The 26,855-nt window shown below is 37.9% G+C and overlaps 1 protein-coding gene across 1 annotated transcript in view; it reads left to right on the top strand.

Annotated features, from left to right (window-relative positions):
* The window catches only part of LOC138107064 (regulating synaptic membrane exocytosis protein 1-like), a 121,247-nt gene extending 95,902 nt beyond the window's left edge, over window positions 1-25,345 (top strand). Inside the window, exons 2-3 of the mRNA XM_069008396.1 lie at window positions 23,442-23,655; window positions 25,298-25,345. Of these exons, the coding sequence (XP_068864497.1) occupies window positions 23,442-23,655; window positions 25,298-25,345 (262 nt within the window). The remainder of the gene's footprint in view (window positions 1-23,441; window positions 23,656-25,297) is intronic.
* Window positions 25,346-26,855: the final 1,510 nt, after the last annotated feature.

Raw genomic sequence — 26,855 nt, 5'->3', positions numbered from 1 at the left:
TATCACTCCCCTCTGCATCTGAACAGTGGAGGGAAAATACAATGAAGGGTTTATGGGTTGAGATAAGGACCAGAAGAAATCACTCAGCAAATACCATCATGGGTAAAACAGGCTCTAATTGGAGATATTAATTGAATTTATTACTAACAAAATCAGAACAGGATAATGAGAAGTAAAATAAGACCTTCAAAACACCTTTTCTCCACCCATCCCTCCTTTCCATCTCTACCTCCTCCCCCAGCAGTGCAGGGAGACAGGGAATAGGGTCAGTTCACCACAGGTTGTTCCTGCTGCTGCTCAGGGAGAGGAGTCCTTCCGCTGCTCCAGCATGGGGTCTTTCCCATGGGAGACAGTCCTCCATGGACTGCTCCAATGTGGGTCACGCTTCCACAGGGTGCAGTCCTTCAGGCACAGCCTGTCCAGTGTGCTTTCCCCATGGGGTCACAAGTCCTACCAGGAAACCTTCTCCAGTGTGGTCTCCTCTCTCCATAGGTATGCAGGTCCCATCCAAGACCCTGCTCCAAGTCCTCCCATGGGTTCACAGCCTCCTTTCAGGCATCCACCTGCTCCAGTGTGGGTCTCCTCCACAGGCAGCAGGTGGATCTTTGCATCCCCTTGGGCCTGCCTGGGGGGCAGGGGCACAGCTGCCTCACCATGGTCTGCACCATGGGCTCCAGAGGAATCCAAACTCCAGTGCCTGGAGCACCTGCTGCTCCTCTTTCTCCACTGAGCTTGGTGTCTGCAGAGCTGTTCCTCTCACAGGTTCTCAACCTACTCTTCTCTGCAATTACAACTGTGCAATACTTCTTTTTTTCTTAAGTATGTTATCACAGAGGTGTTACCACCATTTCTGATTGGCCCAGCCTTGGCCAGCGACACATCTGTCTTAGATCCAGCTAGAACTGGCTCTGCCAGACATGTAGGAAGCTTCTAGCAGCTTCTCACTGAAAGCCATCCCCTGTAGCCTCCCCCCCCCCCCCAAAACCTAGACATGCAAACCCAATACAACTTCTTTGGAAGATACTGCTGCAAAAGAGACTTGTGGACTACCTCTAGTATTTTCCCTTCATGAATAGAAGCTAGAAGCACAGGACTGGGAAAAGACTTGAATGAAATGCATGCCCCTCATTTAATCCATTATGTTTCCAAGCTAATCTAGTTTCATCTTCCTTTCTTTTAATGTTATTCTTTCTTCAAACCACTTGCCACACTGTTTTTTTCTGTAGTAATCATACATTGTCAACTACAGGTTTTTTCAGGGTATGGACTGTGTGTGGGCAATGGCATCTTTTTGGCTTCTGACTTTATGTTTCTTGGTAGTAACTTGTAACATTGTAATCCTGTGGTGTGTTCAGAATGGCATTTCAGTTAAAAAATATCACATGCTAGACAGTATTGAATAGGTGAAAAAGTCCTCTCTGAATATTTACAATGAAGAAAAGCAAGTGAAAGGATAAAAGGTCTGTTTTGAAGTTACAATTTTAGGCAATAATATTAAGAAGAGAGAGTTTTTTAAAGAAAAGCTCTGTGAGAGAATGAAAAAAATCCGAATATTGCTCTTTTAAACTTCATTAATTTTAAGTTCTTTAATAATAATAAAAGTTTGGGAAAGGCAGCGGATTTGCCTGATCCTGTAGGTCTCATCCTGATGGGTTGTATGACTCTTGATAGCATGAAGATGAGAAATAGAAGACTGAGTAAAGCAGCAGGACCCACAAAAAGAAAAGATGAATGTATGCATAAGAAACATGCATCAAAGACCAAAAAAGTGTTCAGGCGTCTTAGTTCAACTTCTACTATGTAGGTATTGCTTCACCAAAATTCTGGGCGCTTGTTCTTGGAATTCCACTTATATGCATATAGGTAATATATACATCGATTTCCTCATATAATGGATGGAGAAGAGAATTTCAGAAAATGACTGACTCTGATACCTTCCTCTTTTAATTACCTGTTAAGAAAGATAGGCACTTTTAGGTTTATTCTTGGTATATTATTTTTAGGTATATTCTTGTACAGTAAAAGAAATTAAATCATATTTAGTTCAAAAAATTCTGAGACAAGTCTAGGAATTGTCAGTCTCCAAGTAGAAAGAAAGAACATATTATTTTAAAAAATTAGAAGAAAATTAGTAACTTCATAAAAATGACTGCATTTAAGTGATTAATGCAGCACATAAAACCCCCCCCTCCTTATACTTTTGAGTTTTGCTACCTTGCTTACTGCATTTTTCTCGTCCACTCGGCTGCAGGAGTTACCTGCTTTTAAACTCTATCTAGCTGATCATGTGCAGCCTCTTACCTCATCTTAGATGAGACTCCTACATACATTTCTGTTTGGTTTCTTTTACCTTTAAATTAGTACAAATTCTTTACTGCAAACTAAGTTCTAAGGAATAAAACCTCACTCACCAACTCTCTTGTGTCCACCTTTTCACCTCCCACTCCATCCAGTGCAACAGTCAGTTTTGTACGTACCTCTTGTTCTTCTTGTACCAACAAGACACAATTTATATTAGTGTGACTCAGCAGCAAACCCAAAACCTACTATTCTTACCATCCTCCCCTTGACTGCGAGCAGACCTGCCACCTCTTCACCCCCAGCTTTTAATATACTTAGCTGTATGGTTAAGCACGAAGATGCTAGCTGTGTGCTGCGCTGTGGATTCCTTGATTTAGTTGTGCTGGAAAAATAATTAAGGATAGTGGTAAGACCATCCATTCTCAAGTAGCATTCTTGCTTTTGGCTTTGGATTCTGTGAACTTGAGGAAACTACTGTAATTTCAAATCCCTAGCATATGCTACCATAGTGAAAACTCATGGGATGAAAGATCTTGAAAAACAAAATTCATATGCATTTTTAATTCAGGAAATTGTGAGATCCCTGTTTTTCTTCTCATCTGAATCAGGTATTTTGTTTGTTTTGACATATTGCTTACTTTTACTTTTCTGGTATCCCAAGAAGAGACTTTGTTCATCTGCAGATTGAGGATGTACATATATGTAAGACCTCAAATGAGGGAACAGTGAAGCATTGATACCAAGAGAGGAATGTGTAATTGTCTGGTTTGTACAAATACAGCCATATCTGATGGTTTTACTCCTTTATGTGATCAAGTGCATGAGCTGTGTTGAACATACATATGTTCTATACATACGTTGCATGGAATTTTCACGTACAACATCCTAAGAGACATTGTAAGCACATGGAATTTATGAAGTAGAAAGTGGCAGACGTTTTTATTTCATTAGCTCAGTATATGAAACATATTAGACTGAAGAATTATTTCAGCATGGGTAAACTACAGTCCTTTATTATTAAGCATTACTATCAAATTTGAAGGATGGCATGATACATGACTGTTATTAAAGCACAACCAGAAAGATAATATTTAGATTGAGTGTGAGTTTGTGCCTTAGAAATGGAATTTAGCTTATTTCAGAATAATAACATAAATTTGATAACAGACACTGTTTAGGTTGCAGTTGCACAAATGCTGTTACTGTGGTTCTTTATTTCTGAAGTGTGGAAGAGATTTTTTGAAAGTGCTGATACAATTTAATTGTCCAAAATACACAACCTGCTGTGCTCTTCCTTTGCAAAAGATGATATATTGTTTTCTTTGTGGTTTTGGTTTTTTTTTTTTTTTTTTGGTGTTTTTTGTTTGTTTGCTTGTTTGTTTTTGTTTTGTTTGTTTTTGGGTTTTTTTTGTGGATGGGAGAAAGAGGTAGATGTGTCTATATGTGCATGGGAGAGGTGTGGCCAGGCTATCAAAAGCAGATTTCTGCTTTAGTATAAGGGAATCACACTATAGACTCCATTGACTGTAACTAGGGGCAGGATTCAGCTGCCTGACTGTGGGAATGTAGTTCATCCATTTGAGATGCAATTTGGGCCTTTTTTTTTGGGAACATCTGTGTTGAAGGGGCCTGTGGTTTTAAAGTGCCGAGTTAAGCAGCTATTGTTTGGTTTGTTTATACAGTCACCAATCTCTAAAAAAACTAATTTAAATGACTGTGTCTCTGAAGAATCTAGTACATTGCAGACTTTGCTGCACTGTCAGATCTAGAAACAGAAAATTTCTTACTTATTAATCCTCTTAACTTCATAATTTCAGCTAATGGGTAAGGAAGGAAGTAAAATAAATAGAGCGATATTGGCTTGCCATAGTGGAGGCCTGCTAGTGCTGCTAATATTTTCCAAATAGAGAAGAACATTGAATAGCAGAGCAGTATATTTACAAGATTCTGAAAGTGCTAAAAATGAGTAAGTGACAAAAGGTGTCTGACACTGTACTTTAACTTTTTTGCTTTTTTCCTAGAGGAGTATTTTTATTGTCATCTACTCCCTCTTTGTTTTCAGCCTCTGCAAAGATTTAATCTGGAAATTTTATCTTTTGTCTCTCAAACTCTTGTCACTCTAAATCTCTCTTGTCGTGTGAATCCATATTTGCTCTCCTTACAAATAAAATGCAAATCATATCCTTGCCAGAGCTAAACACTTACCTAAGTAAAATCAGAATAAATACTTGAAGGTTAATGCTGAGATTCACTTTAAGAAAATCACAGAATGCCACATTATTGTTTGGACGTCTAAAACTTTATATAAAAATGTCACAATTTCAGCCCATAGAAACATCCTTTTTCTGAATTAGGTTTTTAGATGTTTTTTGTAGTGGTTGTTTCAAGTCACAGAAGATGGCACAAATAATTGAACAGCAGATATTTAGGGTTTTATTTCTTTATGGTAACATGTTGGATTTTGTAGGAGTTGAATGTGTGTGAGTTAAGATGAAGGATGGAGCCTGTTGGAGAACACCTCCAGCAGTGGCACGGTGATCCCTGCCAGGCATACGGAAGGTTTGCCGGTGATGCCGGGTGCGACAGCGGAGCTGACGAGGGGCCGCAGCCTCTCCCCTGCTGGAGAGCGCGCGAGGGGAAGCGGAAGAGCTATTCATAGCCTGGCAGTGATGGCACCACGAGCAATAAACAAGAGTGTTCCACTTCAGTCAAGAATTCAAAAGCCTTTTCATGAACTTAATTAAGAACTTTTCTGACAGCGGGGACATACTAATTGTCTGTTGCAACCTCGAAGAAGGAAATCAAAGGAACTCTGCTGAAATTCAGGATTTGCAAGCAATCGACGTTTCTACCTGCCAACATCTGAAAGCTAAACTAGGAAGTAGGGTGAAGGAAGGATTTCAGAATTGTTTCTAAGGAATTTCCCAGCTGAAGACTTTGGGATTTAGATAAGGAACATTAGTAGAAGAAAATAAGGACAGAACACAGTGAAGCATTTTCCTGCAATTAATGGACGTAATTTTTTTGTGAAAGTAAGATAAGTCTTAGTTTAAATTCTACTGTGATTCACATTACCTAGAGTTTTTGAGAGGAGAGGAGGGTAGAATAGTTACATTAGAATAGTGAGACTTCTTTCTTAAGGAGGGACAGTTGATTTTTTTTCATGACAAGAACCTATTTTCTCCAACTTTGAAAATTTTTCAGTAGTACAAATGATCACAGGAAAAGCATACACCTGACTGGCCAAGAGAATTAAGGGATTTTTTTCCATAAGAAATTGATTGCCACTTTTCATTTTTCATTTTTATTTTAATTTTCATTAAATACTTCTGTAGGACTCTTCATCTGTAAATCCTGTGCATCATAAAATGAAAGTTAATTTTTGTACTTTAAAAAATTTCAAATGTGCTTACTAAGAATAGGAAAGATATTATGTGAAGAAAAGATTTTATGTAATTCTTTGTAGACACTACAGAGATGAAAATCAGAATCACACAGGAGGAGACCTTCAAGATCACCGAGTCCAACCCATGCCCTAACACCACCTCAACTAAGCCATGGTACTGACTGCCACATCCAATCTTTTTTTAAACACATCCAGGGATGGTGGCTCTACCACCTCTCCGGGCAGACAATTCCAGAACTTTATCAATCTTTCAGTAAAAAACTTTTTCCTAACATCCAACCTAAATTTCCCTTGGCACAGCTTAAGACTGTCCCTTCATTCTGTCAGTTGCTGCCTGGAAAAAGAGACCGACCCTCAGACTACATTCACCTTTCAGGAAGTTGTAGAGAGTGATAAGGTCACCTCTGAGTCTTCTCCTCTCCAGGCCAAACAACCCCAGCTCCCTCAGTCATTCCTCACAGGGCTTTTGTTCCAAGCCCTTCACCAGCCTTGTTGCCCTCCTTTGGACACGTTCAAGTGTCGCAATGTCCTTCCTGAACTGAGGGGCCCAGAACTGGACACGGTGCTCAAGGTGCGGCCTCACCAGTGCCAAGTACAGGGGAAGAATGACTTCCCTGGTCCTGCTGGCCATATTTTTGGTATTTTTCAGAGGTGAAAATACTGATGTACGACTTTGGAACTTTCATTTGCTTGACAGTATCCTGTCAAGTTTAATATGGAATATCTTCCAGGGAATGTGATAATTTAACTGAGTAACTGATATCTACCTTAGGAATGATGCAGCACCAGCTGCCTTTATTCGTCTGTCTTTATTCCTTATAAACACAGACTGTTTAGAATGATAAGGTATGAAATACAGGGAGTTGGTAAGAGATACCAAATAAATTATTTTGGAATGTATTTCAGACAGAAGATACCCTAAGGAAGATGCGTTTTCAGGTGTACAAAAATTAGCTAAATTTTTCTTTTTGTACACAGGGAAAAATGGAAAAGTACATTTTCATCCTGTGAGGATGAGAAGTCATTTCTGACTTTGATAGTAACCAAACAAAACTTGAGACATCACCTACCTCTCATAAATATTTTAAAATAAATAGGCCTGAATTATTTGTGGAGAAGAAGACTAAAGACTTGGCTGCAGAAGTCTCTGGCTGGCTGATGATCTTTTTTCCTTTGTTAAATTTTGGGAATTAGGAAAATTCTGTAAATTTATTAGATTCCTGACATAGAGGCAATATTCAAAAGGGGCACTTGGATGACCATGGAGGCTGTTGGACCATTAGGCCTGACATTCACCCTTGGCATTTGTAATACAGCATTTGGAAAAAGGATAAAGGAAGGACACAATTCTTAGGGAATTATATTTTTAAAGCTTATTGAAAGGTTGCAAAAGGTTCAGTTAAGAGCTACAATAATGTTTCAGAGGTTGGAGAAACTACTTTTCAGTGAAGGATTTAGAGATTTCAGTCTGTTTCATTTATCACACAGGAGATCAAGAGGTGACTTAATTATAAAGTGTAAACACTTTCATACACGCATAGTATTCAACACTAAAAGCTTTTTAATCTAGTGGTGAAAGGCAGAATAAGCACTGAGGGATGGGAGTTGAAGTGACTGTCCTCGGAAGCAGGGCATGCATTTTTAATGGTGAGTGTGATTCACCTAGTAGGTGTTGATCTCTCAGTATTCTACAAATGAGACTTGCTTCTTATCTTAAAACTAATGCATTATACAGCTTCAGTTCCCATCAACACAGTGTTACACACTTCTTGAACTCCAGGACTTAGATAATTTTTGGTGGGTTTTTTTTTTGGTTGTTTGGTTGTTTTTTTTTTTTTTTTTTAATATTTTAAATTTTTAAAAATTTTTATTTTTAATTCCCCTAGAAGAGGCAGAAGGGGCCATTTTTATTACATAAGCTAGAACTTAAGCTTTGGATGTCACCATGTTGCAAGAATGTTAATGAGCTCATATTGTACATCTTCCTAACTCAAGAACAGTTTTCCTAAAAGCACTAATTGATGTTTTATGGTCTAGTAAAGATAACTTACCTAAACTTAATGCTTTAGTATATTTAACTGTAGGTGATGATAATATTTTCAATATAATGGTTGCAACCATTCCACTATTTCTCAGCCATCAATCACACATACCACCAATCATAACTCCCTGGTAATCAACTAGGTAATGGCACAAAGTGTGTAAAGCCATGCTTCCACACTCCTCCAGTCTAAAGTAGTAATCTTTTCAGTCTCCTAACAGTGTAATAGTTTGGCTGAGGAATCCTTATCAAACACCAAATAATCCCCCAGGTGACTAGATCTAACAAAATTACCTAAAATAGGATACCTAGTAGATTTTGGTTCAAACTTCTTATCTAGGGATACTATCATTTGAGTCAGCCTCCTTCCAATCTTCCTCACATATATTTTGGTCTTCTAATGGCCTGTGACATAAATAAATTACAATAGCAGTGGCAGTGAGCACAGGCAGATAACCTAGTACACACAAAAAAATCTCCTACATCTCAGTCCTCATCACAGAAAAATAGATCCTGTCTGTCCTTCAGTGTACCATATCCTAAGTCACCTCTTCCTAAAGTGCTAGAAATGGCATTTCGCATGGTGCAATCCTAGCAGGAAATTTTTTGAATATACACGTATTATTGGTCATACCAGGATATTTTTTTGATAATCTTGGCAATATATTTAGAGAAAAAAAGGTGAGAGTTGCAGCTACTTAGAGATACTTACTCCCTGTCTGTTTTCAGGTGGGAAAAGTACTGCCTTTCATCAGCCAAGTCAGATTTTTTCCCCCATCATTAAATATAACAAATTTGTCTGACTAACTGTACCTAACTTCCTACTCTTTGTGAAGCTGGCATGTGCAAGGCCACATCCGTGACATGGTTGGATAACGTCAGCGTGCTGGGTCCAGCTCACCTCTGCTGTCCTGGCAATAGACCAAAGCATGGTGCAATGCACAGATGGCTTGGTAGGTGATTTTCTTTGAAACATGGTAAAACTCTTGGTATTTGTACTGTTGGCCAGCTCCAGGAACTTTCTTGAAGCCTCCAGATTTTCATTTCTACTTCAGAAATGCACTGTGGCTGTTCGGATTATAGCTGACAGAACGAAATTTTTAGTTGTTCCACTTGGGTGGAGAGAGCTGATAATAAATCATCATCCATTTCGAGGGATCTCACTCTAGATACCCATACAGCTTCACTCTTCATCATTCTGTTCAGGTTTTGGAGAATATGGTACAATGTGCTGGATAAAAATGTCACTTGAGCACTCTTGACACACAGCTTTGGATTTTAAATTACAGATCCCAAGTAAAGGGAGGTAGTGCCTTTTGAAACATGGCGCAGAACAAGACTGCAAAATAGTGGTTGCATTCTGTGACTGATCCATGTTGTTGTGAAAAATCTGTGAATTTGGCAGAAGGGCAAGTCAGTGTCATCAAAACAACAAGAACTCTGCTTAGAGACTGCTGGCTCAAGCAATAAGAAAGCCTGATGTAAAAGATTGATATTCTTCCTTTACATCTAGCTCCATCTGGAAATCCATTTTTAGGTTAAGAAAATACTGAGTTATGACAGGAACTAAATCTTTACAGCTTTAGGCTCTGCAAAGGGTTAGCCAAGGGGAGTGAAATACCTTTTCCTACTAGAGAGTAAGTAGGAGACTGATGCTATGGTTAGATCCAAGCACTCTGGAACTAATTCTGACTTGGTCACTTGAAAATTTTCAGTGCTTTGTCTAGGGACTCTGTTCCACTGGAGTATCAGATTTGTACCTGGAGCCTTCTGTGGGACTGAACCAAATTTTCTGAAGGTCTGAGCTTATGGCATGTGATGGCTCAGTCTCCTGTGGTGGTCCAAAATGATCAGGGAGCCTGAATCTCTGTGACTGCACACTGCTTAGTAGGCTGTTGTGAGAACCACTACAGAACAGCAGAAAAATACTAATCAAGGAAAGCCTTTGGAGAAATGTCTCTCTGCCAAATTTATGGGTACTTCAGAGTAGCAGGCAGAATCATAAAACAGGTTAGTAGACTTTGTGCAGTGTTTCCCAAGGGACACTCACTCCTGTTATTTAAGACATTATTGGTTTAAAATGAGCCTTAGGGGTTTTCTGCTAGGACTTAAATGGTAAATAAGTTGGCAGAAGCTTTTCTTCTCTTAAAATCATGCCTATGATGAGTATGACTCCTCAGGAGAGAACTGCAGTGGGTCTGCTGGACGTGATGAATGAGCACGTGGTTACTGAAGCATCCCTCTTGATGTCCTTCTGCTATGTTGTCCAAATGGCATTTTTCCAATATGCATTATTATAGGAATAAAATCCATATTTTGAAATGTTGGCAGTACTGAACTGTGTGGACTAAATTTTTTTGTGGGAATGTCTTTTCATAAGAGTTTGGGCGTAAATAGTAGGCTCAATCAATCACTCAAAATGCTGATAGATACAGGAAGGAAATGAGAAGAAAACCTGAAATTGGATGTCATGTTTTTCTGTAGGCCTTGCTGTGGAAATTTAGATCCAAGAAAAAATAGTTTACACTAATTTTGGATTTATACTTTCTACTCAACAACTTCATCAGGTGAGACAGTTTGGCAGAAAAATTTTTTGATAACACTGATTTATTTCTTAGCTTGTACAATCTCAGTGAGCATCAAGAAGCAGGGATGCTCATCACAAAAGAGGCTTCAGTTTTCTACTGAGAATAATTTCAAACTCAAGACAATTTTCTTAAAACAGTTATGAGCCGTGATATTCCAGAGAAAAAGTAGGCAATAAAAATGTAGAGAGAAATGCTATTGGTATTCTTTCACAAATAGTATTCTTGAGAACATCTAACTTCAATAGAGAGTACATTAAAAGAAGAAATTAAAATAAATCATAAATATGAAGAGCCTTGACATTTTTAATTTTACCATGTTCTATCCTTAAAGCATAAAAGAAACCAGTTAATGTTCCCCTTTTCTAATTTTCTAATTCACTAAGATGCCATATGCTTTTCATTTGTGTTTAGTTTGGCATCCAGAAGAATGAAGAGAATTAAATAATGCTGGAGACAAGCTTAATCATTATCTTGTGTTCAAGCACTTTGATGGTATATTTAAAATAGATGTGTGAGCCTTTTTTGTTCCTTGTAATATGGAAATTATAAAGGAAGGTGAACAGGATGATAAATTAGAGATGCTCTCAGCAAGGCTGTTAAATTATTTTTAGGTAGAAGACATACTGTACACACTGAGCCTCAGCTGAATATAATTAATTTGAAACGTTATCACTGTTGTGCTTGCAGTCCTATTGTAAATTTTTTTCAGTTCTGCATCTTGCTGGCTCCTATCACACCCCTCACTGTGAGATCTTTTCCTGTTTTGCACGTGTCCTGTTTGTTACCACCATATGGTAGTTAGAATTTCAGTAGCTTTGCTCTGTTTACAGACCACTGTGCTTTGTCATATTTTTGCTGCTCACCCTGTATTGCCATCTGATACCTATCATCTGTTTAACACATTGGGTGCCAAAAATACTCAGATTTCTCTCTTTATTTTCAAATGCATGTATGAGAAAGGCTGTTTCAGAATACTGTTTTGATAAGCATTGCTCCAAAGTAATTTCCTGTTATGTTGAACCAGGACCCCTATCTCTCAACTTTCCAAACTTTTTACCAGGTGCCAGCTGACTGAAGGGATATATTCCAGCAATGAGAATTTTTTTTTTTTTTTTACCTTGTGTGCATTGTACTGTTTGTAGCAGATGATCGGGTGTTTAAACATCTTTTCCCACTGTGTGACGGTAGCAAAACCAGTATTTGTCAGAGTGTAGCAGGATCTATTCTTAGTCTGGTTGCTAATTGCAATTTAGATAGGATTGCATTAAGGAACTGTTTTTTAAATTGGTTCAGTTGGATAAATGGCTTCTCTTTCACTTTCTTTCTCATGTGTTGCTTCATTAATATGTCTGGTGGTTAATAGTTCTGTATTCAGAACAAGAGAGCTAAATACTGGTACCTGTGTGTGTGATTTTCTGCAGGTGCAAATCTGCCTCTCTTTTAAAAACTTTCCCTTAAGACTTTCATTAATCTTTTTTCCTCATTCTCTAATCCTTAAATTGAGCTTTTCTACTGTAGCACCCTGTCTTGGTTTGAAAGACAGGTGTCTGCTAAGGAAGGCAGAAGCCTCCCTTGGAGTGGCAGATGTAACCCCTTTCCCTCCGAGTTATTATAACTTTGAAATCAGGGGGCTTTCAGGCAAAAATGTGGGAAATAGGAATAACAGTTCTTTACTAATATATATATATATATATATAAAGGCAGGAAAAGAAGAGAACAAAACTGATTTAAACAGACAAGAGTCAGATATGACCTGACCCTATTAGTCTGGGTAGCAGCAGCAGTCCGATAAGGTGGTGGCTGCAGTCCTCCTGATGTGAACAGATGTGGTTCTGTTGAAGCAGTGATCCTGTGTAGAAAGATCTGGTCTTCCTCAGAAGGTCCAGATAGGTATGTAGCTCTTGTCCTCTGGAAAATCCAGTGGGAAAAGGCTCCCTGTGGACTTCAAAAATCGCAGTTTATATCCAGGACAGGATGCTTGGTTTCTCCCTCTGGGTGGAGCATCTCACAATGGAATGATGAGTCATGAGATAAGGCACTGATGGGCCGTTAACAGGACACAGTCTTGAGGGGGAAGGCAGGGAGCACTGCCCCACCTGGTTTTAACAGCTCATGAAGATGGTGATAGAATACATGCTTGTGGGCGCATCTTACATTGTAACCTAGGACACACCCTGCCTCCCACCCCCATCCTCTTCCCCCTGCCCTGCTTCTTTCTTGGTTTTTATGTACTTTGTTTTATGTGACTTCCAATTATTCATGTTATGGCTGGTTGATTGCAATATGATGACCATCCTTAGAAAAAAACGTGCCTGCAGTAACATATTATGTGATTCAATAAATTAATTCAATAAATTGAAGACAACACTATTTAATTCTCTTTCACGTCAGTCTGAAAACAGATTAGGTTTTGTCTGTTCACAAAAATTTGATTGTGGTGAAGTTTAGCTTAAATAAATGATATTTGTATTCCATAATAAAATGAAACTGATGTTTTTGAAGAGAAAATAAATCAAATTATTCTCTACTCATATACTTAATGTATTTTAAGGGACATTTGCTGGCATAACCACCTCACAAAATAGTATTTTACTGCAGAAATTTCCTATGGAGCTCAGAGACTCCTACTTAAAGGATCACTCTGTGGCATTAAAGCATTGTTATGCCACCGCAAGCTGACATAGGTCAGCTCATTCAGGAGGCAAGCTCTGTGTGTCTGTTACACAACATGGGGAAGAGAGTGTGGTGATGGATTAGATTCAGTAATATTTAAGTGGTCAGTAATACTGGTGATCAGCAATATTTAACTAAATGAGGAAAATTAAGACATCACTTAGTCAGTTGACAAGGAAAATTTTTTAAAGGAACTTTCCAGCAGTCTTTTTAGAAGTTTTTATAAGAGAAGCTTGTGTCTAACATACTTAAGGGATTGTTATTTTAAGTAAGCAACCATGTATGAAAATTACTTGTAAATGCAGTAATGTAGAAGGATATGCCCTGTAATGTTGCAAATGGTACTGGCATAGCTGGGTGTCTCTGGGATCTTTGTTTTCTGCCATACACCTGCACTAAAACAGTTCTTCTGTTATGATATATAAAGAAAACGCAGAGAATGAAAACATTTCACTGAAAGGGCAAAGGCAAACTAACCTTAATTAATTGCCTTTAATATTTTTATCAGTCTTTGTGTCAGAGTAAGCCCTGATTTACTCATCTAAGTAAGTGTTGCATAAAACTTATTTATTTATTAAAAAAAAAATTAAAATTTATTTGGTGAATAGATGTTTGGCTGAAATAGCTGGGAAGAAAGGAATCTTGATCTTACTTCCCAGTTTAGTAGGGGTTAAATTTTAAGAGTGTTGTGAATTGAAGAGATGGTGGAAGATGGTCTCCTTGTGGTTTGATAATGTGGGTAGACAGGAGAAAATTTCGCAGGCCTCTTTTTGCAGTGGATCTTATGGAGACTATTAAGCTGACAAGTTTTTGAGAACTGAAATTCAGTTTTAAAGCAATCTCTGTAGAAAATCAAATTCAGTCTTAAAATGATCTTTGTAGCAAATCATGTTATTTTGATTTTGAGTAAGAAAAGCCTTTTTTGTAAGAGACACATATTCCTGATGAGGTCACATACAAGCAGTATTTGCACATTGTACTGTGCTAGAACTTTGTATCTTAAAATGCCCGGGTTTGACAGTACTGTTGCAACAGATGCTCAAGCTCACACTTCTGCTGCAGTCAAATACTCTTCCTCAGCTTCTGATTCTGCTACTGTTTGGTGGTTTTTTTTTTTTTTTGTTTTGTTTTGTTTTGTTTTGTTTTGTTTTGTTTTGTTTTGTTTTTTTTTTTCATCCATAGGCATTAGTGCAACTGTGTGGGGTCAGATTTTCTTTCTTTTGGTTGTGTCTAACCCCATTGAGTTTCCTGGACCAGTTGACTGTGTGGTTGCATGGGTGTTGCTGTCCCTCAGTCATTATGGCTGGATGGCTGGTTTTTCTGCAACAGGTATTGCATGAATAATGGCAAATAAAATAATATAGCCATTTACTTATGCAGTTTTGTTGCATGAGTAGTTTCAGAAATCTTTAAAAAGCTGAATATACTTACAGGTCCTGTGTTTATTAGGTAGAAAATGCTTGGCCCGAATGTGTGTTTCAATGCTGCAGTAAGCCTGGGACTGTAACACAGTGACATTTCTGTAACTTTTTAAGTGTTTGTGTTTGGTAAAGTTCAGGCTGCTAACAGCTCTGTGTGTATGAACTCATGAAACTTTTTGAACTCTCTCACTTGGAATTGGTGACAACTCTTCAGAGCAAACCAGCTGCTCTCCTGCTGCACTGTCTGTGTTAGGAGAGCTGAGTGGTGAAGAAATTAAATAGGAAAATGCAGCAGAACTGTGATGGTTACGTGGGATTACTGATACTGCTGAGGTTGCCCGAAGAGGTGAGAGGTGTGTAAGAATGGCCATACTGGTTAAAACCAAAGGAAGAGGCATTGACACATTTTGGGGCGTTGTCACCACCTTTCTACTGGCTCCAGTCAAACTGTCACTTTGTCAATTGAGTCTGAGCAGAAGGCACTGATTCCTTCAGTACTAAATATATCTCAACATGTAAGTGCTTTTTAATACAAGACACGCACAGTTTCTTTCTGAATTCCTCAGCTATGCCTTTTTTAGTACTATTATGTGTTGTTTGCTTCGTTCTCTGATTTCTCATTTTTACCTCAGAAAGGATATCGGTCATTTGGGAGGAACTGTGGGAAGCTGGAATGTAAATTCCTTATTGTAGATATTGCACATTTTTGACTCACAGTTCTTCAGTTGTGTAAGGAAGAAGTCTGCTTGTGGGCTGTAGTTATTTAAAAAAACCCCAACAAATAGAAATATATGAAAATAAAGTTTTCCAATAATCTACATTAGGAAATCTCTCAGGAAGATGAAAAATTCTATTTTATACAAGTTATTTAATGAGCTCGTTTATATGCTTGCAGAACACCTGCCCTAAGTAAAATGTTAACTTTAAAATGACGGTTCCTGCTGGTGAAAAGGCACCAGATAAGAGCCCTGGGAATAAAGCTGCAGCCCACAGCACTTTGCTGGTGTGTCTCTGCTCTGATGTGATGAGCAAGGTGTGGGATTTTTTGCATCAGCCGGTACAGGGTTGTGAGGATGCTGCCAGGTAGTATGTGCTTGATAATAGATTATAGGAAGGAATTGGAATTAAGGTAAGTTGTATAGGAGGCAAAAGTATCTGCTACATGGAACAACTTTCCAGTGGTACTTAGCCAAGTCTAAGTTCCTGTGTGAAGTCTGTAAGGGAAACCTTTGTCTTGGTCAAGTATGAATTTTGTCATGGTTCTCATAATAAAATGTTTCATGGTTTTACTGCTCCTGGACTGGTGTCACAGACCTATAGGAAAATACTAACAGCATTAAAGATGCGTTGGACATGGGGAAAGCTGTAAGTATATTGCCTGAGGGCTGGAAAGCAAAAAGTAAATTACTGGAATCATAACATGATTCAAAGCAATTTTAAAAAATAACTTCATGAATTTCAGAATCATGTTGGGAGATTGATGTTACCATATTGCCTGGAAGCATTTATCATGGACTGTAACCCTTCTGAGTCAGGGTTTTCACATGTGTAGAAAAAAAGGCAGTCTTTGCCACAGGGGCAGCCTGCGCTGTAAGTATTAGGTAAATAATAGAATAATAAGAACAGACAGGAGAGTCTGTATTGCCTGGCCTGTTAAGTAAAAATTTTAACATACTTTTGACATATCTAATTTTTGTCCAGATCTTTGCAGGCATCAAGGAGAAGGAGAGTTTTACGGAGGATAATGTGATGATGGTGTCGTTGCTAATACTCCCATGTTAGAGGCAGCAAAGGGAAGTCCTCAAAGACCAGATTGGATGGGACTTTTAGCAACCTGTTCTAGTGAAAGGTGTCCCTGCCCATGGCCAGGGGCTTGGAACTAGGTGATCTTTAACATCCCTTCCAACCCAAACCATTCTGTGATTCTTGCTTGAAAGTTTCGCTTGAGCAGAAGCATCTCAGTACTGAATGAGAAATCATAGGCAAGATGGAAATAGGCTGTCAAAGTCTTTGAAGGTGAAGATAAGCCATTTATGTTTTATGCAGTAGAAAAGCAGATTCATCGGAAGAATACAAAGGGAGAGGTAAAATAAATTAAATTGTATTTGTTGCAGAACTGTGATTTACACTATCAGACTGACAGGCTTGCAATGGCAGGAAAAGGGATTGAGGGATGAGCTGGTGATAGCTGAATGTTTAAGCTAAACAGATATGAAATTAGCTAAACTTTAGTGGGTTTCTTTTGTTTATTTGTTTGTTTTGGGTTGTGGGCAGTTTTTTGGGTGTGTCCTTTTTTGTTTGTTTGGTTTTGGTTTGGTTTGGTTTTAATTTGCAAAATTAGTCCCCACAACAAGCAGTTTAGGTGAAGGTCTAAGTAGGTCCGAGTCCAGTGTGCAGCACAGTGGTTATTGGTCCTGAGTGGAAAACAGAATGGAGAGGGTGATAAGTTGTGCTTGAGGTACAAGGAAATTTCTATTTCAGTTTATGAAGTTTGGTGTACGGGTCACCCTTGTCAGGAGTCGGTATCTATGCCAGACACTTCAGTTTGGAGAGAAGGAGACAAATGTGAGGTAGAGAGACATTTGTGAGTTACAAGCATGGTGAGGTTTGTGTTTGCAGCAATAAAACAGGGAGGAAGAAGAGATCTTGGCATGTGGAGAAGAAAGGGCTGATGCCCTGCAGGATTCCGGTGATTGCTGGTGAGGTGAAAAATGTCATGGGTGGCAGGTGAACACCAAGTTGAGAGAAAATGGAGTAGATCCATAGTTGTGTGTTGAGTGAACAGGGGAGAATGAAGAAAGCTTCAGGCCAGGTAAAATCTGACATTTTGAGGAATATTTACTGTTTTTATTATAGGATATAGAACATGCTATAATATATGTTGTCTATAATAATTATTTTGATATATTTATTAAAAAAATGTGTAAGAACAAGAGACAAGACCTACAGGAAATGAGATTAGGGAAAGGTCAAATGGGTGGTGAGTAAAGTTGCAGAAAAGTGACAAGTTGGACAGTAGGAAATAGCAAAGGGACTAGAAGCAGTCAGTTTGTGAAGGAGAAAATATGGATATGGAAGCCGCTAACTCTGCCATTTGAAGTGCTTTGATTAATGCTTGTATTTCTTTTATAGAAACATGGCCTTTTTTTACCTCCAAAGATTAGTTGATTAATCATATTGCTACCTTTTTCACAGCTTACAGAAACCATGTCTTGCTTATCTTTGGTTCTTAAAATAGCGGTTCACACTGAATAAAAAAATGCAGTAATAGCATTAATGTAGAACTATTAACATCCAAATTCACTCAAAAGTCCAATATTTTGCAATATGAGTACATCCAGCAGTTATTTCATCTTTGCAAAATAACCAAACCAAGTATTGCCCATGCTAAAAAAGCAGCACACCCCCAAACATTCAAAAATATCCTGGACTTCAAATAGGCTAACACAGTAACATTGCTACATCAAGAACTTGGGAGCTTGAAGAGTTAGGTATGTTGCTTACTGTTCAACCTTAATTTGTTCTGCCTGTACAGAGGGTATGAATCTTAATAATGGATTTATATGTCATGTGATGATTAATGAAGTAACCAGAAAATATATCTAGACTTCTCCACTTAACTTCAGCTGTTCTTCTAGTCAACACATGCTAGATTCCCCATAAACTCCTCATTTCCCTTTACTCAGACAAAACTATCCACAGCAACTTGCTAAAATTGCCTGTCTCCACTTCGTTGTTTAAAGTGTGTGTTCCCAAAACCCAGGACAAGTTGACCGCTTGTCCCAGCTGAGGTGCTTGTGGGGCTGAGGCCAAAGCCAGGTGCCACGCTGCTCCCTCTGGAAGCACCTCCATGAGCTGGGTGCCTGCAGTGCTGGCAGACCAGCAAGGCATCCAGTGACGCTGAGGTACCTCCAGCTTTACAGAGCAGCTGAACAACGTTTTTCAGGTCACAGCTCCAACGTAGCTGCTTAAGGATTGCCAACAGGTTTTTAGCTCTAGCTGTTGCCTTCGTGGGCATATGAAATATTGCCATTTGCATTTTTAATTATTTATTTATCATAAAATAAGAATGCTAAGAACAGATCTTGGTAAAACGCCTGCTTATCTTAAGGAAAAGCTTGTCTGAGCTCTGTGTGTGACGTGTTTGTGTGGCGTGGGTGAACAGGATAAAATATTGCATTTTACTTTTTTCATACATGCAGGAGCTGCTGGTGGATGGTTACTTAAGGCTATGTCACTTAGAAGGCGGCACTTTTTCTACTAACATGAACTCATGACAGGGCATAATATTTTTATAACATTACATCAGGTGTTTTATTTCAAGACTGAACCATTTGAGTTGGAGAGTGAAAATGCGATCTGCATTGCCATCTACTGGATTTCTAAGGAAGTACAAAACGTGATTTCGTACTACATTTAAAGTCATTTAAAATGTAGCCGTGCACGAAAGAGACAAAAATCTTTATCAAATTTTTATAAAATCTGTGCAGACAGACCATAAGTATGCAGATGCACTATTTTGAAGCTTTCTACTCTTCATCATATATGTGCAAATATTTTAGATAGGTATTTAAAACAGCAAAATTGAATTTAAAACATATTAATTTAAAACAGCAAAAGAAGCAGTAATATAGTCTGTTAAAAAATTGCAGTCTTGGATTATAATTCCAATAATTAAAATAATAAGAAATTCAATAATAAGAATATAAATATACATCTTGGTCCAGCTCCAAAGAACCCAGCAACATAAATGATAATTTCTCTGTGGCTTGGTGTAACAATTCTTGATCAGTCAATGTTATAAATGGCCTCAATGTTCGTTTTTTGTCCTCCTAATGATATCAGTGAGCTGTCTGAAAGGTTTAAGTTATGTAAGGTATTTATCACAAGTGTTCTCCAAGGCTTACAGTTTTTGCTAAGTATATGAAGATGTGAGTAAAGGTTTGAAGAATTGCCTATCAGTAATTTTTTTACTAGTTTACACTGTCAAAGTAAAATACTGAATATTCAGATGAAAATATGGTACATGTATAACACAGCTGAAGCACGGTTTTTGTGAAATGCCTTTGAAAAAGAACGGGAGGAGGAAGCCATCCTGTTTTCTTGGAGAAAAAAACACTAGCAACCTAAACATATGTTGAGTTATAAGAATATTGTAGAAGTGAATGGGTTAAGTCTTTCACTGCAGACATGCAAACTGTGTCTTGGTTTTTGTGCACTATGGGTGGTGATGCTGACCTCTCGCATGTGCAGTAAAGTCCCGAGGCTGATGTGCCTCTCCAAGCGGCTCCGTCTCTTCCAGTATTTTAGCAACAGAAGAGGGTGGTTTAGTCATAGGAGATGTGATGTGCCCAGAGATTCTCCGATAGTGTGATCTTTTTTGATCGTGCATATGTGCCACGCGTGTGAGTGTGAAATAGCAGCACCGTCCCCAGCCACGTCAGCTCGTGTGGATGCAGCTCTTTCCTTAAGAGTGGTGGGAGGTCTGCACAGGAAGTGAAGTACTGCCATAATGTCTCTGAGTAAGGTAGTCCTTCAAGTGCCATTCACCTCAGTAGCAGAACCAGATAAATGTTCGGGTGCATGATGAAAAATCATGTAGATATATGCATATATTCCTCTTACATAGTAGTCTGGTTGCTCTTTCTGTCAGAGGGGATTGAATTGGTATCTGCCTCAAGGGTCTGCCAAGCCACTATCATATCATATGCTGTTATTAAATCTTTAGCCTAACCTTGTCTACATTAAGGAATATTTAACAGATTTAAATTTTCCTTGCATCTGAGAATGTGCTCAATAGCCTGGAAGTTAAGGAGCAAATCAAAACCAACCATCTGTATTTTAGTTCTTGCTTAATACTTAATATACTTCGATATACAGCAAAACTATTGAGAGGGATTGCTGCTGCCATTATAGAATAGCCAGAGATACAGAGATCCAGCTTTTTCCTCAAAAAGGTAGGAAAGGTGGTTGAAAAAAGAGCTAATTGAACCAGACCTGCTGTGAGCTGGGTAGGATTCTTTCTGCTCTGTGAAATGTACAGTCATTTTCTCCAATTCCATTCTTGCTGTAGATAAAATGTCAGAGTTTCCCCAGCACTACTGTGTATGATATGCAAGATAAAGGTTTCAAACCCCTCATAGTAAAATGTGTCTTACATGGATGCAGAAATTAGCAAATCTATAAAAGGTGATACTTATTTATAAAGAACTTCAATCTCATCTCACTTAAGTTTTGCCCAGTTGGTAGCATGTTCATCTCTCCCTTGGTGCACACAGAAAGACAAACCATAATTGTATTAATACTCTTCATAAGCTTCATATGAGATAGAAAAAATTCTAATGTAGACAGTCTAATTGGAAAAGAACAGGAAGAGGGGCAGTGCTTGCTGTTATCTTCCCTTTCCACGTTAGTGAACAACCAGGGCTTTTGGTTTTACTTTAGTGGAGGAGAACTGAATTTAGTTTCCATGGTTTCATTTTTTAATAGAATATTTGATGTAATAAGAAATTTACCTACAGACCTCTCCATTATTTAATTGCATTCCTTAAGCTGGTTATTATAAAAATTTCTGAATGTCTTCGGTTGTTTTTATGAATCATAAGTGAGCAGCTGTGTAAGATAAGTTAATTCATATGTGTAATCCAGTTATATGGCCAAAAGTATTAAGTTACTCCAGTATTTTGTCTAATTCTTTGACCTACTTTTCTCATCTTACTCAATACTGCAAAGGTTTTTTAAGCAGGTTAGTAAAAAAAAACCCAAAACCCCTTGCTGCTCCTGCCAAGCTTTTAATTAGCATAAAGCATTAAATATAATGCATCATGTTTGTAGTTAGGGAGAATAGATTACTTGGCTGCTTAGCTTTTGCTGTTGCTGCATTCTCACTAGAATGCGCCCATGTGAAGTTACTGGTTTTAGTGTGAGACCTGGTTGATTTATGTATTTACAAGCAATAATATTCCTGTCCAACTGAATTGTGTGTATTTTACCACAATTCCTGTGAGTTAAGTTGAATTGTCATTTTTAAGGCTTGAATATCATGTTAAAGTAAAAATATCCACTTCACCAAAACAGCATACAAAGAACACTGATTACTTACACCTTAAAAGTCCTGACAAGTTCACCACACACACACACACACACACACACACACACACACACACACACACACACACACACACACAAAAGCCCACAGAAACCTGGAATTGTGTCACTAAAAAGCCACTGGTTAAATGGTGTGAGTCTCAGTGCTAATTAAGGAAGTAGGTAGCTCAAACCAGGGAGCAGAGATAAAGGATATCACCAAGACCTCTACAGAGAACACACCCACTGTTTCTGTTTAATAAACTCAAGATTCCCTGTTTCTATTCATGATCTGTGTAGCTGCTTATGATTTTTTAAATGTTATCCATGGAGATGTAGATTTGAAGCAACCTCTGGGAAAGCCTGGGTTCTACATAGCATAGTGCAAGTTGTGTCCTGCTGGACTCTCCTCCTTAGGCTGTCTGAGGTCTTTGCCCAAGCTCATGACAATAAAGGTCAGGAATTGTGGTGCTGTCCTGCTGCGCCTACAGAAATGTTTCTTTCTTGTACGATTTGATGACTAATAAGATAGTTAACAGCTAAAATACAATCCTTTTAAATTAAGCTTCAGGGTGGTGTAAATGAAGCTTCTTGGCAGCTGAGCTTGGTGCTGCTTTAAATAGGATGATCCAGCTCTTTACTGGTCTCTTTAATTTCTGGCTTTGGGAGCTCATGTCCTACATTCCTCCCAGGTGTCCAGAAGCAAAATGATGGGAAAATATTTTTTTTTTTCATTTTTGGAGAATTAGTTTTTTGTTGATTCAAGTTCAGGTTCATGGGTTAGGCCACTGAGAGGGATTTGGTGAATGTTGAAACTGGTGCCTAAGAAGCAGTTGCAGTATGCAGCCAGGATCAGGAGAATATCTGGATTGCCCTTTTTGGAAATGCCCAGAACTTTGGATAGTTTCCCTCTGAAATGTCGTCTTTGCCAAGAAAGTTTCATAGAAACAAACAGAACATTTTTTTCCTCAGGGAAAATATAATAATGATAAGAAAGATTTTATCACTGAGCATTTATTATTATTATTATTATTATTATTATTATTATTATTATTATTATTATTATTACTATTACTATTACTATCGTTATTATTCCTCCTGAGATATAGAAGGGGGAGTGAAAGCCAGAGGGCTGTGTTCTCTTCCCTGAGCTATGATTAGGAGGTGGATCTGTTGTGTAGCAGCTTGCTTAGCCAATTGGTGGGCATAAGGTCAGCGTGTTTGTTATTTGGGGCAGCTGGAAGAGAAGTGCTGCTTCTTTGAACACCAGTCTTCATCATAGGAACCTCTGTACTTGCTAATGCTTCTATGTACTCCTACAGCTAAACTGGAAGAAATATCTGTAATGAGGGAGAGCAAACCTTAAGTTGTTTAACTTAAGTTCATACTTAACAAGAGAAAACACAACAGATTGTAAATATAGAGGTTTGAAATAAAGAGATGTTCTCATATTCTTGTAAGGTCAGTGTGATTGTAGACCATGTTTTGAAATATTAGTTGTATGTGTTAGTAATCTATCTTTTCAAGGCACTGAAAGTGAGGATTGATTTACATATTTTGATTACACCTGATGTATAAATTAAGTTGGTTAAAAAGAAATGCAAATTTGATCACACAATTATTTCTTTTATTCAGTACATGATAGACAATTTTGTTTAATATATGCATTTGGATCAATTTCTGGTCAAGTGAAATGATTTACTTGTAACCTTTGAAGTAAACCTTCAAGAATAAAGATGTCTATTATTTTTTTTCCTTTAGAGTGCTCTATACAGTCTTCTGTGTGCAGTGTGTATTTGGTATGAGGTACATACAGTATTGTGAACAGGCCCAGAATATTAGGTAGAGTCGCAAGCTGAAAGAAATACAGAGTAGTAGACTTTCCTCCTATTGGTGCTATATAAACTTTTTTCTCATCTATGCAGGAGGTTGCATCAACAATTTGAAAGCTATAAAGAGCAAGTAAGAAAGATAGGGGAAGAAGCCCGCCGTTACCAGGGAGAGCACAAGGATGATGCTCCAACATGTGGAATCTGTCATAAAACAAAGTTTGCAGATGGTTGTGGCCATTTATGCTCTTATTGCCGGACCAAGTTCTGTGCTCGATGTGGAGGTCGTGTCTCTCTGCGATCAAACAATGTAAGTCTTCTGACGTGTACTCCTAAGAAAAAGCCTCCTTGACATTGTCATGCTACAGATTGTTCACCTTGAGTTTGGCATTTCATGCTTCATTTTACTTAAGTGTTTCGTTCATTGCTCTGTTATGAGGTGTGTATCATACAAGTAAATCAATGTAAAATCATACAGGTAAAACAACGTATTTAGTGATTGCCAAAGTACTTTGGAATCACAGAGCTAATTAAAGCAAAAGAATAATAGTATCTAGTTCTATGGAGTGACAGCTTGAAGAAAATACTTGTTTTTCATAGAATGAAAGAAGAAACTTCTTTTGCTCAGGTACAGCTCCACATTAATAAATTTTTATTGAAGCCTTATTTAATATTACATTTTTTATTTTCATGGAGCTTTTCATAAACATTTATAGATTACTTTTACATGAAATCAGTTGATTTTTTTGGTTGGGAAAAAAACCCATGCACTTAGCACAGTGAAAGTGTTGTGCCAATTTATTTTAAATTTATTTAAAGAACAGAACTACAGAATAATCTGGATTAAGTATCCTCCTTTCAGGCAGGTGAGCTGAATTGTTCTCCTTCTGATCTGCATGAGTTAGCTGCAGCAGCTTTCCACAAAACCAAATGATATCCAAGAGTACCCTCTGGTCGGTCAGTCCCTTCCAAGCCTCTGGCTGCTCGCTTGTGCACAAGCAGTAGGATCTAAATTTGGAATACTGTTATCCAGTGATTATTTTTGGCTGGTCGTCAAGGACTATGGTGTGTTATAAAACATTTCACACATCTCTTTTTATTACATTAATAGTTTTCTTATCTATCATGAGATGAGGTAACTTTCTCCTATGGCTTTAGGATGCCAGGCTTTTGTAGAGTGCATTTATCAGTGCTCTTGGTATCAACACAAATTCACTTAAAAGTTAACATAGATTTTATAGCAGATAATCCTGTTCAAAAGGGACCTAGTTTGTGGCCTTTTCACTTTCCTTAAGATGGGCATCAACTGAATAGGCCTTCTGAAATTTTGTGTAAACCGAAAATAACCCCCCAAAAAGATGCATTACATGTTTACTTTAGAAGTTTTCCATAGCCTCAATGTACCCGTGAGTCCATTAAATTAAATTCACGTTCTGAAGAAAACTATATATGTGATTGGTAAAATTTGCATGTATTAATATATTAGTAAAAATAGATGCATTGCATTGTATCACCTGTAGGTGGTGTCATTGGAGCAAGTCTCTGAAAATACAATTTACTTTGATATATTACATTATTATATTAATGACTGCATGTGATACAGCTTATCTTAGAAAAAAAATTTGCATATATATTTTAAGCATTTTTCACCCGCTATTTCAAGTCACAGAAATGGAAAAGTGTGAATTCATTTGTTACTTGCATTTTGTTTCTTATATTGTTTATGCTTCTGTGGGTCAGGGTGGGAAAACATGTTTTCAACATATGCAGTAATGTCATCTTTTTATTTAAAGCTCTTTTTTTTCTTAATTTTATGTTTTTGTCTCTTTGTAGAGAGTTATTAGAATTGCATTTCTTTGAAATCTGTCTATTAATACTTGCCTATTTTATTCTTTATCTCTTCTTTTTTCCTTTTCTCTTTTTATTCTGCTTCCTTGGATGCTTTCCCAAAGGAGGACAAAGTGGTTAGAATCCATGCTTTTTATAATTTATTATTATAATGTTGTTAGTTAACTGGGATACATATTAATGTGAAAAACTGAACTGAAATTTCAAAATCATCCACAGGGGATGGGGGAAAAACAGGAATCCTAACACCCAGGCTCTACACATTCCTTAGCTGAACATAGGCCTAAAGACAGCTCAACAAGGAAACCCAAGACTGTTGTCAAAATTATGAGAATGAAAGAAATTAAGATCTGAGAATTATTTATAGGCTAAGAAGTAGAGGAGGCAATAAAATGTAATGAAATTTTATTTCATAAATATGTCTTTAGCTAACAGTTTTGGCTTCTTGCATGCAAGGTCCTTCCATCAGTTTCAGGAAATCTAATTTAGTATTTTAATTGTAATTTCACATTGTTTTACATGGTTTGCTGTGTTTCACTTCTGGCTGCAGCAGAAATTCAGGGCATTCCTGTAAAATCAGCTTTTTGATTTACATTTTGAATAATATATGTAGGCAAACAAACTGGACATAAGTATAATGAGCAAGGTGGAGTGAATCCTTTTTGAATGCACAGTTACAATTTGAAACAGTTGAACTTTTAGGATCAATACAGGCATATTCACCACTAGTGCCTGTGCCTTATCTCAAATAGGTGAGGATAGTTCCCTGTTCATCTCCGCACCCTGTGCATGGCAAAAGGGGTGGCAGTACTTGAACAGGGCAGTGCATGTCCAGTTACTACCTCTTCTTGGGCAGCTCTGTGAAAGATGGTAGTCCAGATTTTTAATTGGAGAATTGAGTGTGGAAATTAGCTAGCTTTTCTGGCTGAAACGAGTGTAAATTAATTACAACCCAGTGTAGTTTTTGGTGCGTTCTTTGTGAAGTTATGCTTGTGATATGAGGTAGTGTTAGGCTCCATTCAAATACTAGCATACCTGTAACCTGAAATTTAGTACTGTTCAACACCCAGGGAAAATGATTTCTATCGCATCTGAGTATTGCAGTGGGATTTTTCTATGTCAGTAGTTTCTGAGGGCATGGTTGTTCTTCTAATGGCTATGAAATAGAACTTTCTACAGCTCATTCCCGTGTTTTCTGTGTGGTACTCTGAATGAAGTGGTAAAATAACCCAGTAGTTCTAGATCTTTTCCATTCTATCTAAATGGCTTAGGATAGAGTGAAAGAAGTTTCAGCTCAACACTGATTTCTTACTAAAGCAGTGCATCATTGATGCATCCATCCACTGGGGTGTATTGAAACATTAGTGCCTTTGCAACAGCATCTTCTTAGGGTCAGAAACAGCAAAGCAATCAAGTGCCTGAAATGCCATTTAGGTACAATTTAGCCACTAGCTTTTGGAGAGCAATTCAGGTGAACCTCACTTGACCTCCTTATATGCTCAAGGCATCCTTCACCCTTCAATTTGAAACAAAAACTTGGCTATATAACAGAAATTGTGTTAGTGTCTGCATGCAGGAGAGATTGTGTCTTCAATAGGGGACAGCTTAGGTGTTCATCTTTAAATAATGTCACTTGGGATCCAGAAAACAGATTCCATGGCA

The sequence above is a fragment of the Aphelocoma coerulescens genome, chromosome 3 (genome assembly GCF_041296385.1).
Source record: "Aphelocoma coerulescens isolate FSJ_1873_10779 chromosome 3, UR_Acoe_1.0, whole genome shotgun sequence".
Taxonomy (NCBI): Eukaryota; Metazoa; Chordata; class Aves; order Passeriformes; family Corvidae; genus Aphelocoma; species Aphelocoma coerulescens.
This window is presented reverse-complemented; position numbering and strand designations above follow the sequence as displayed.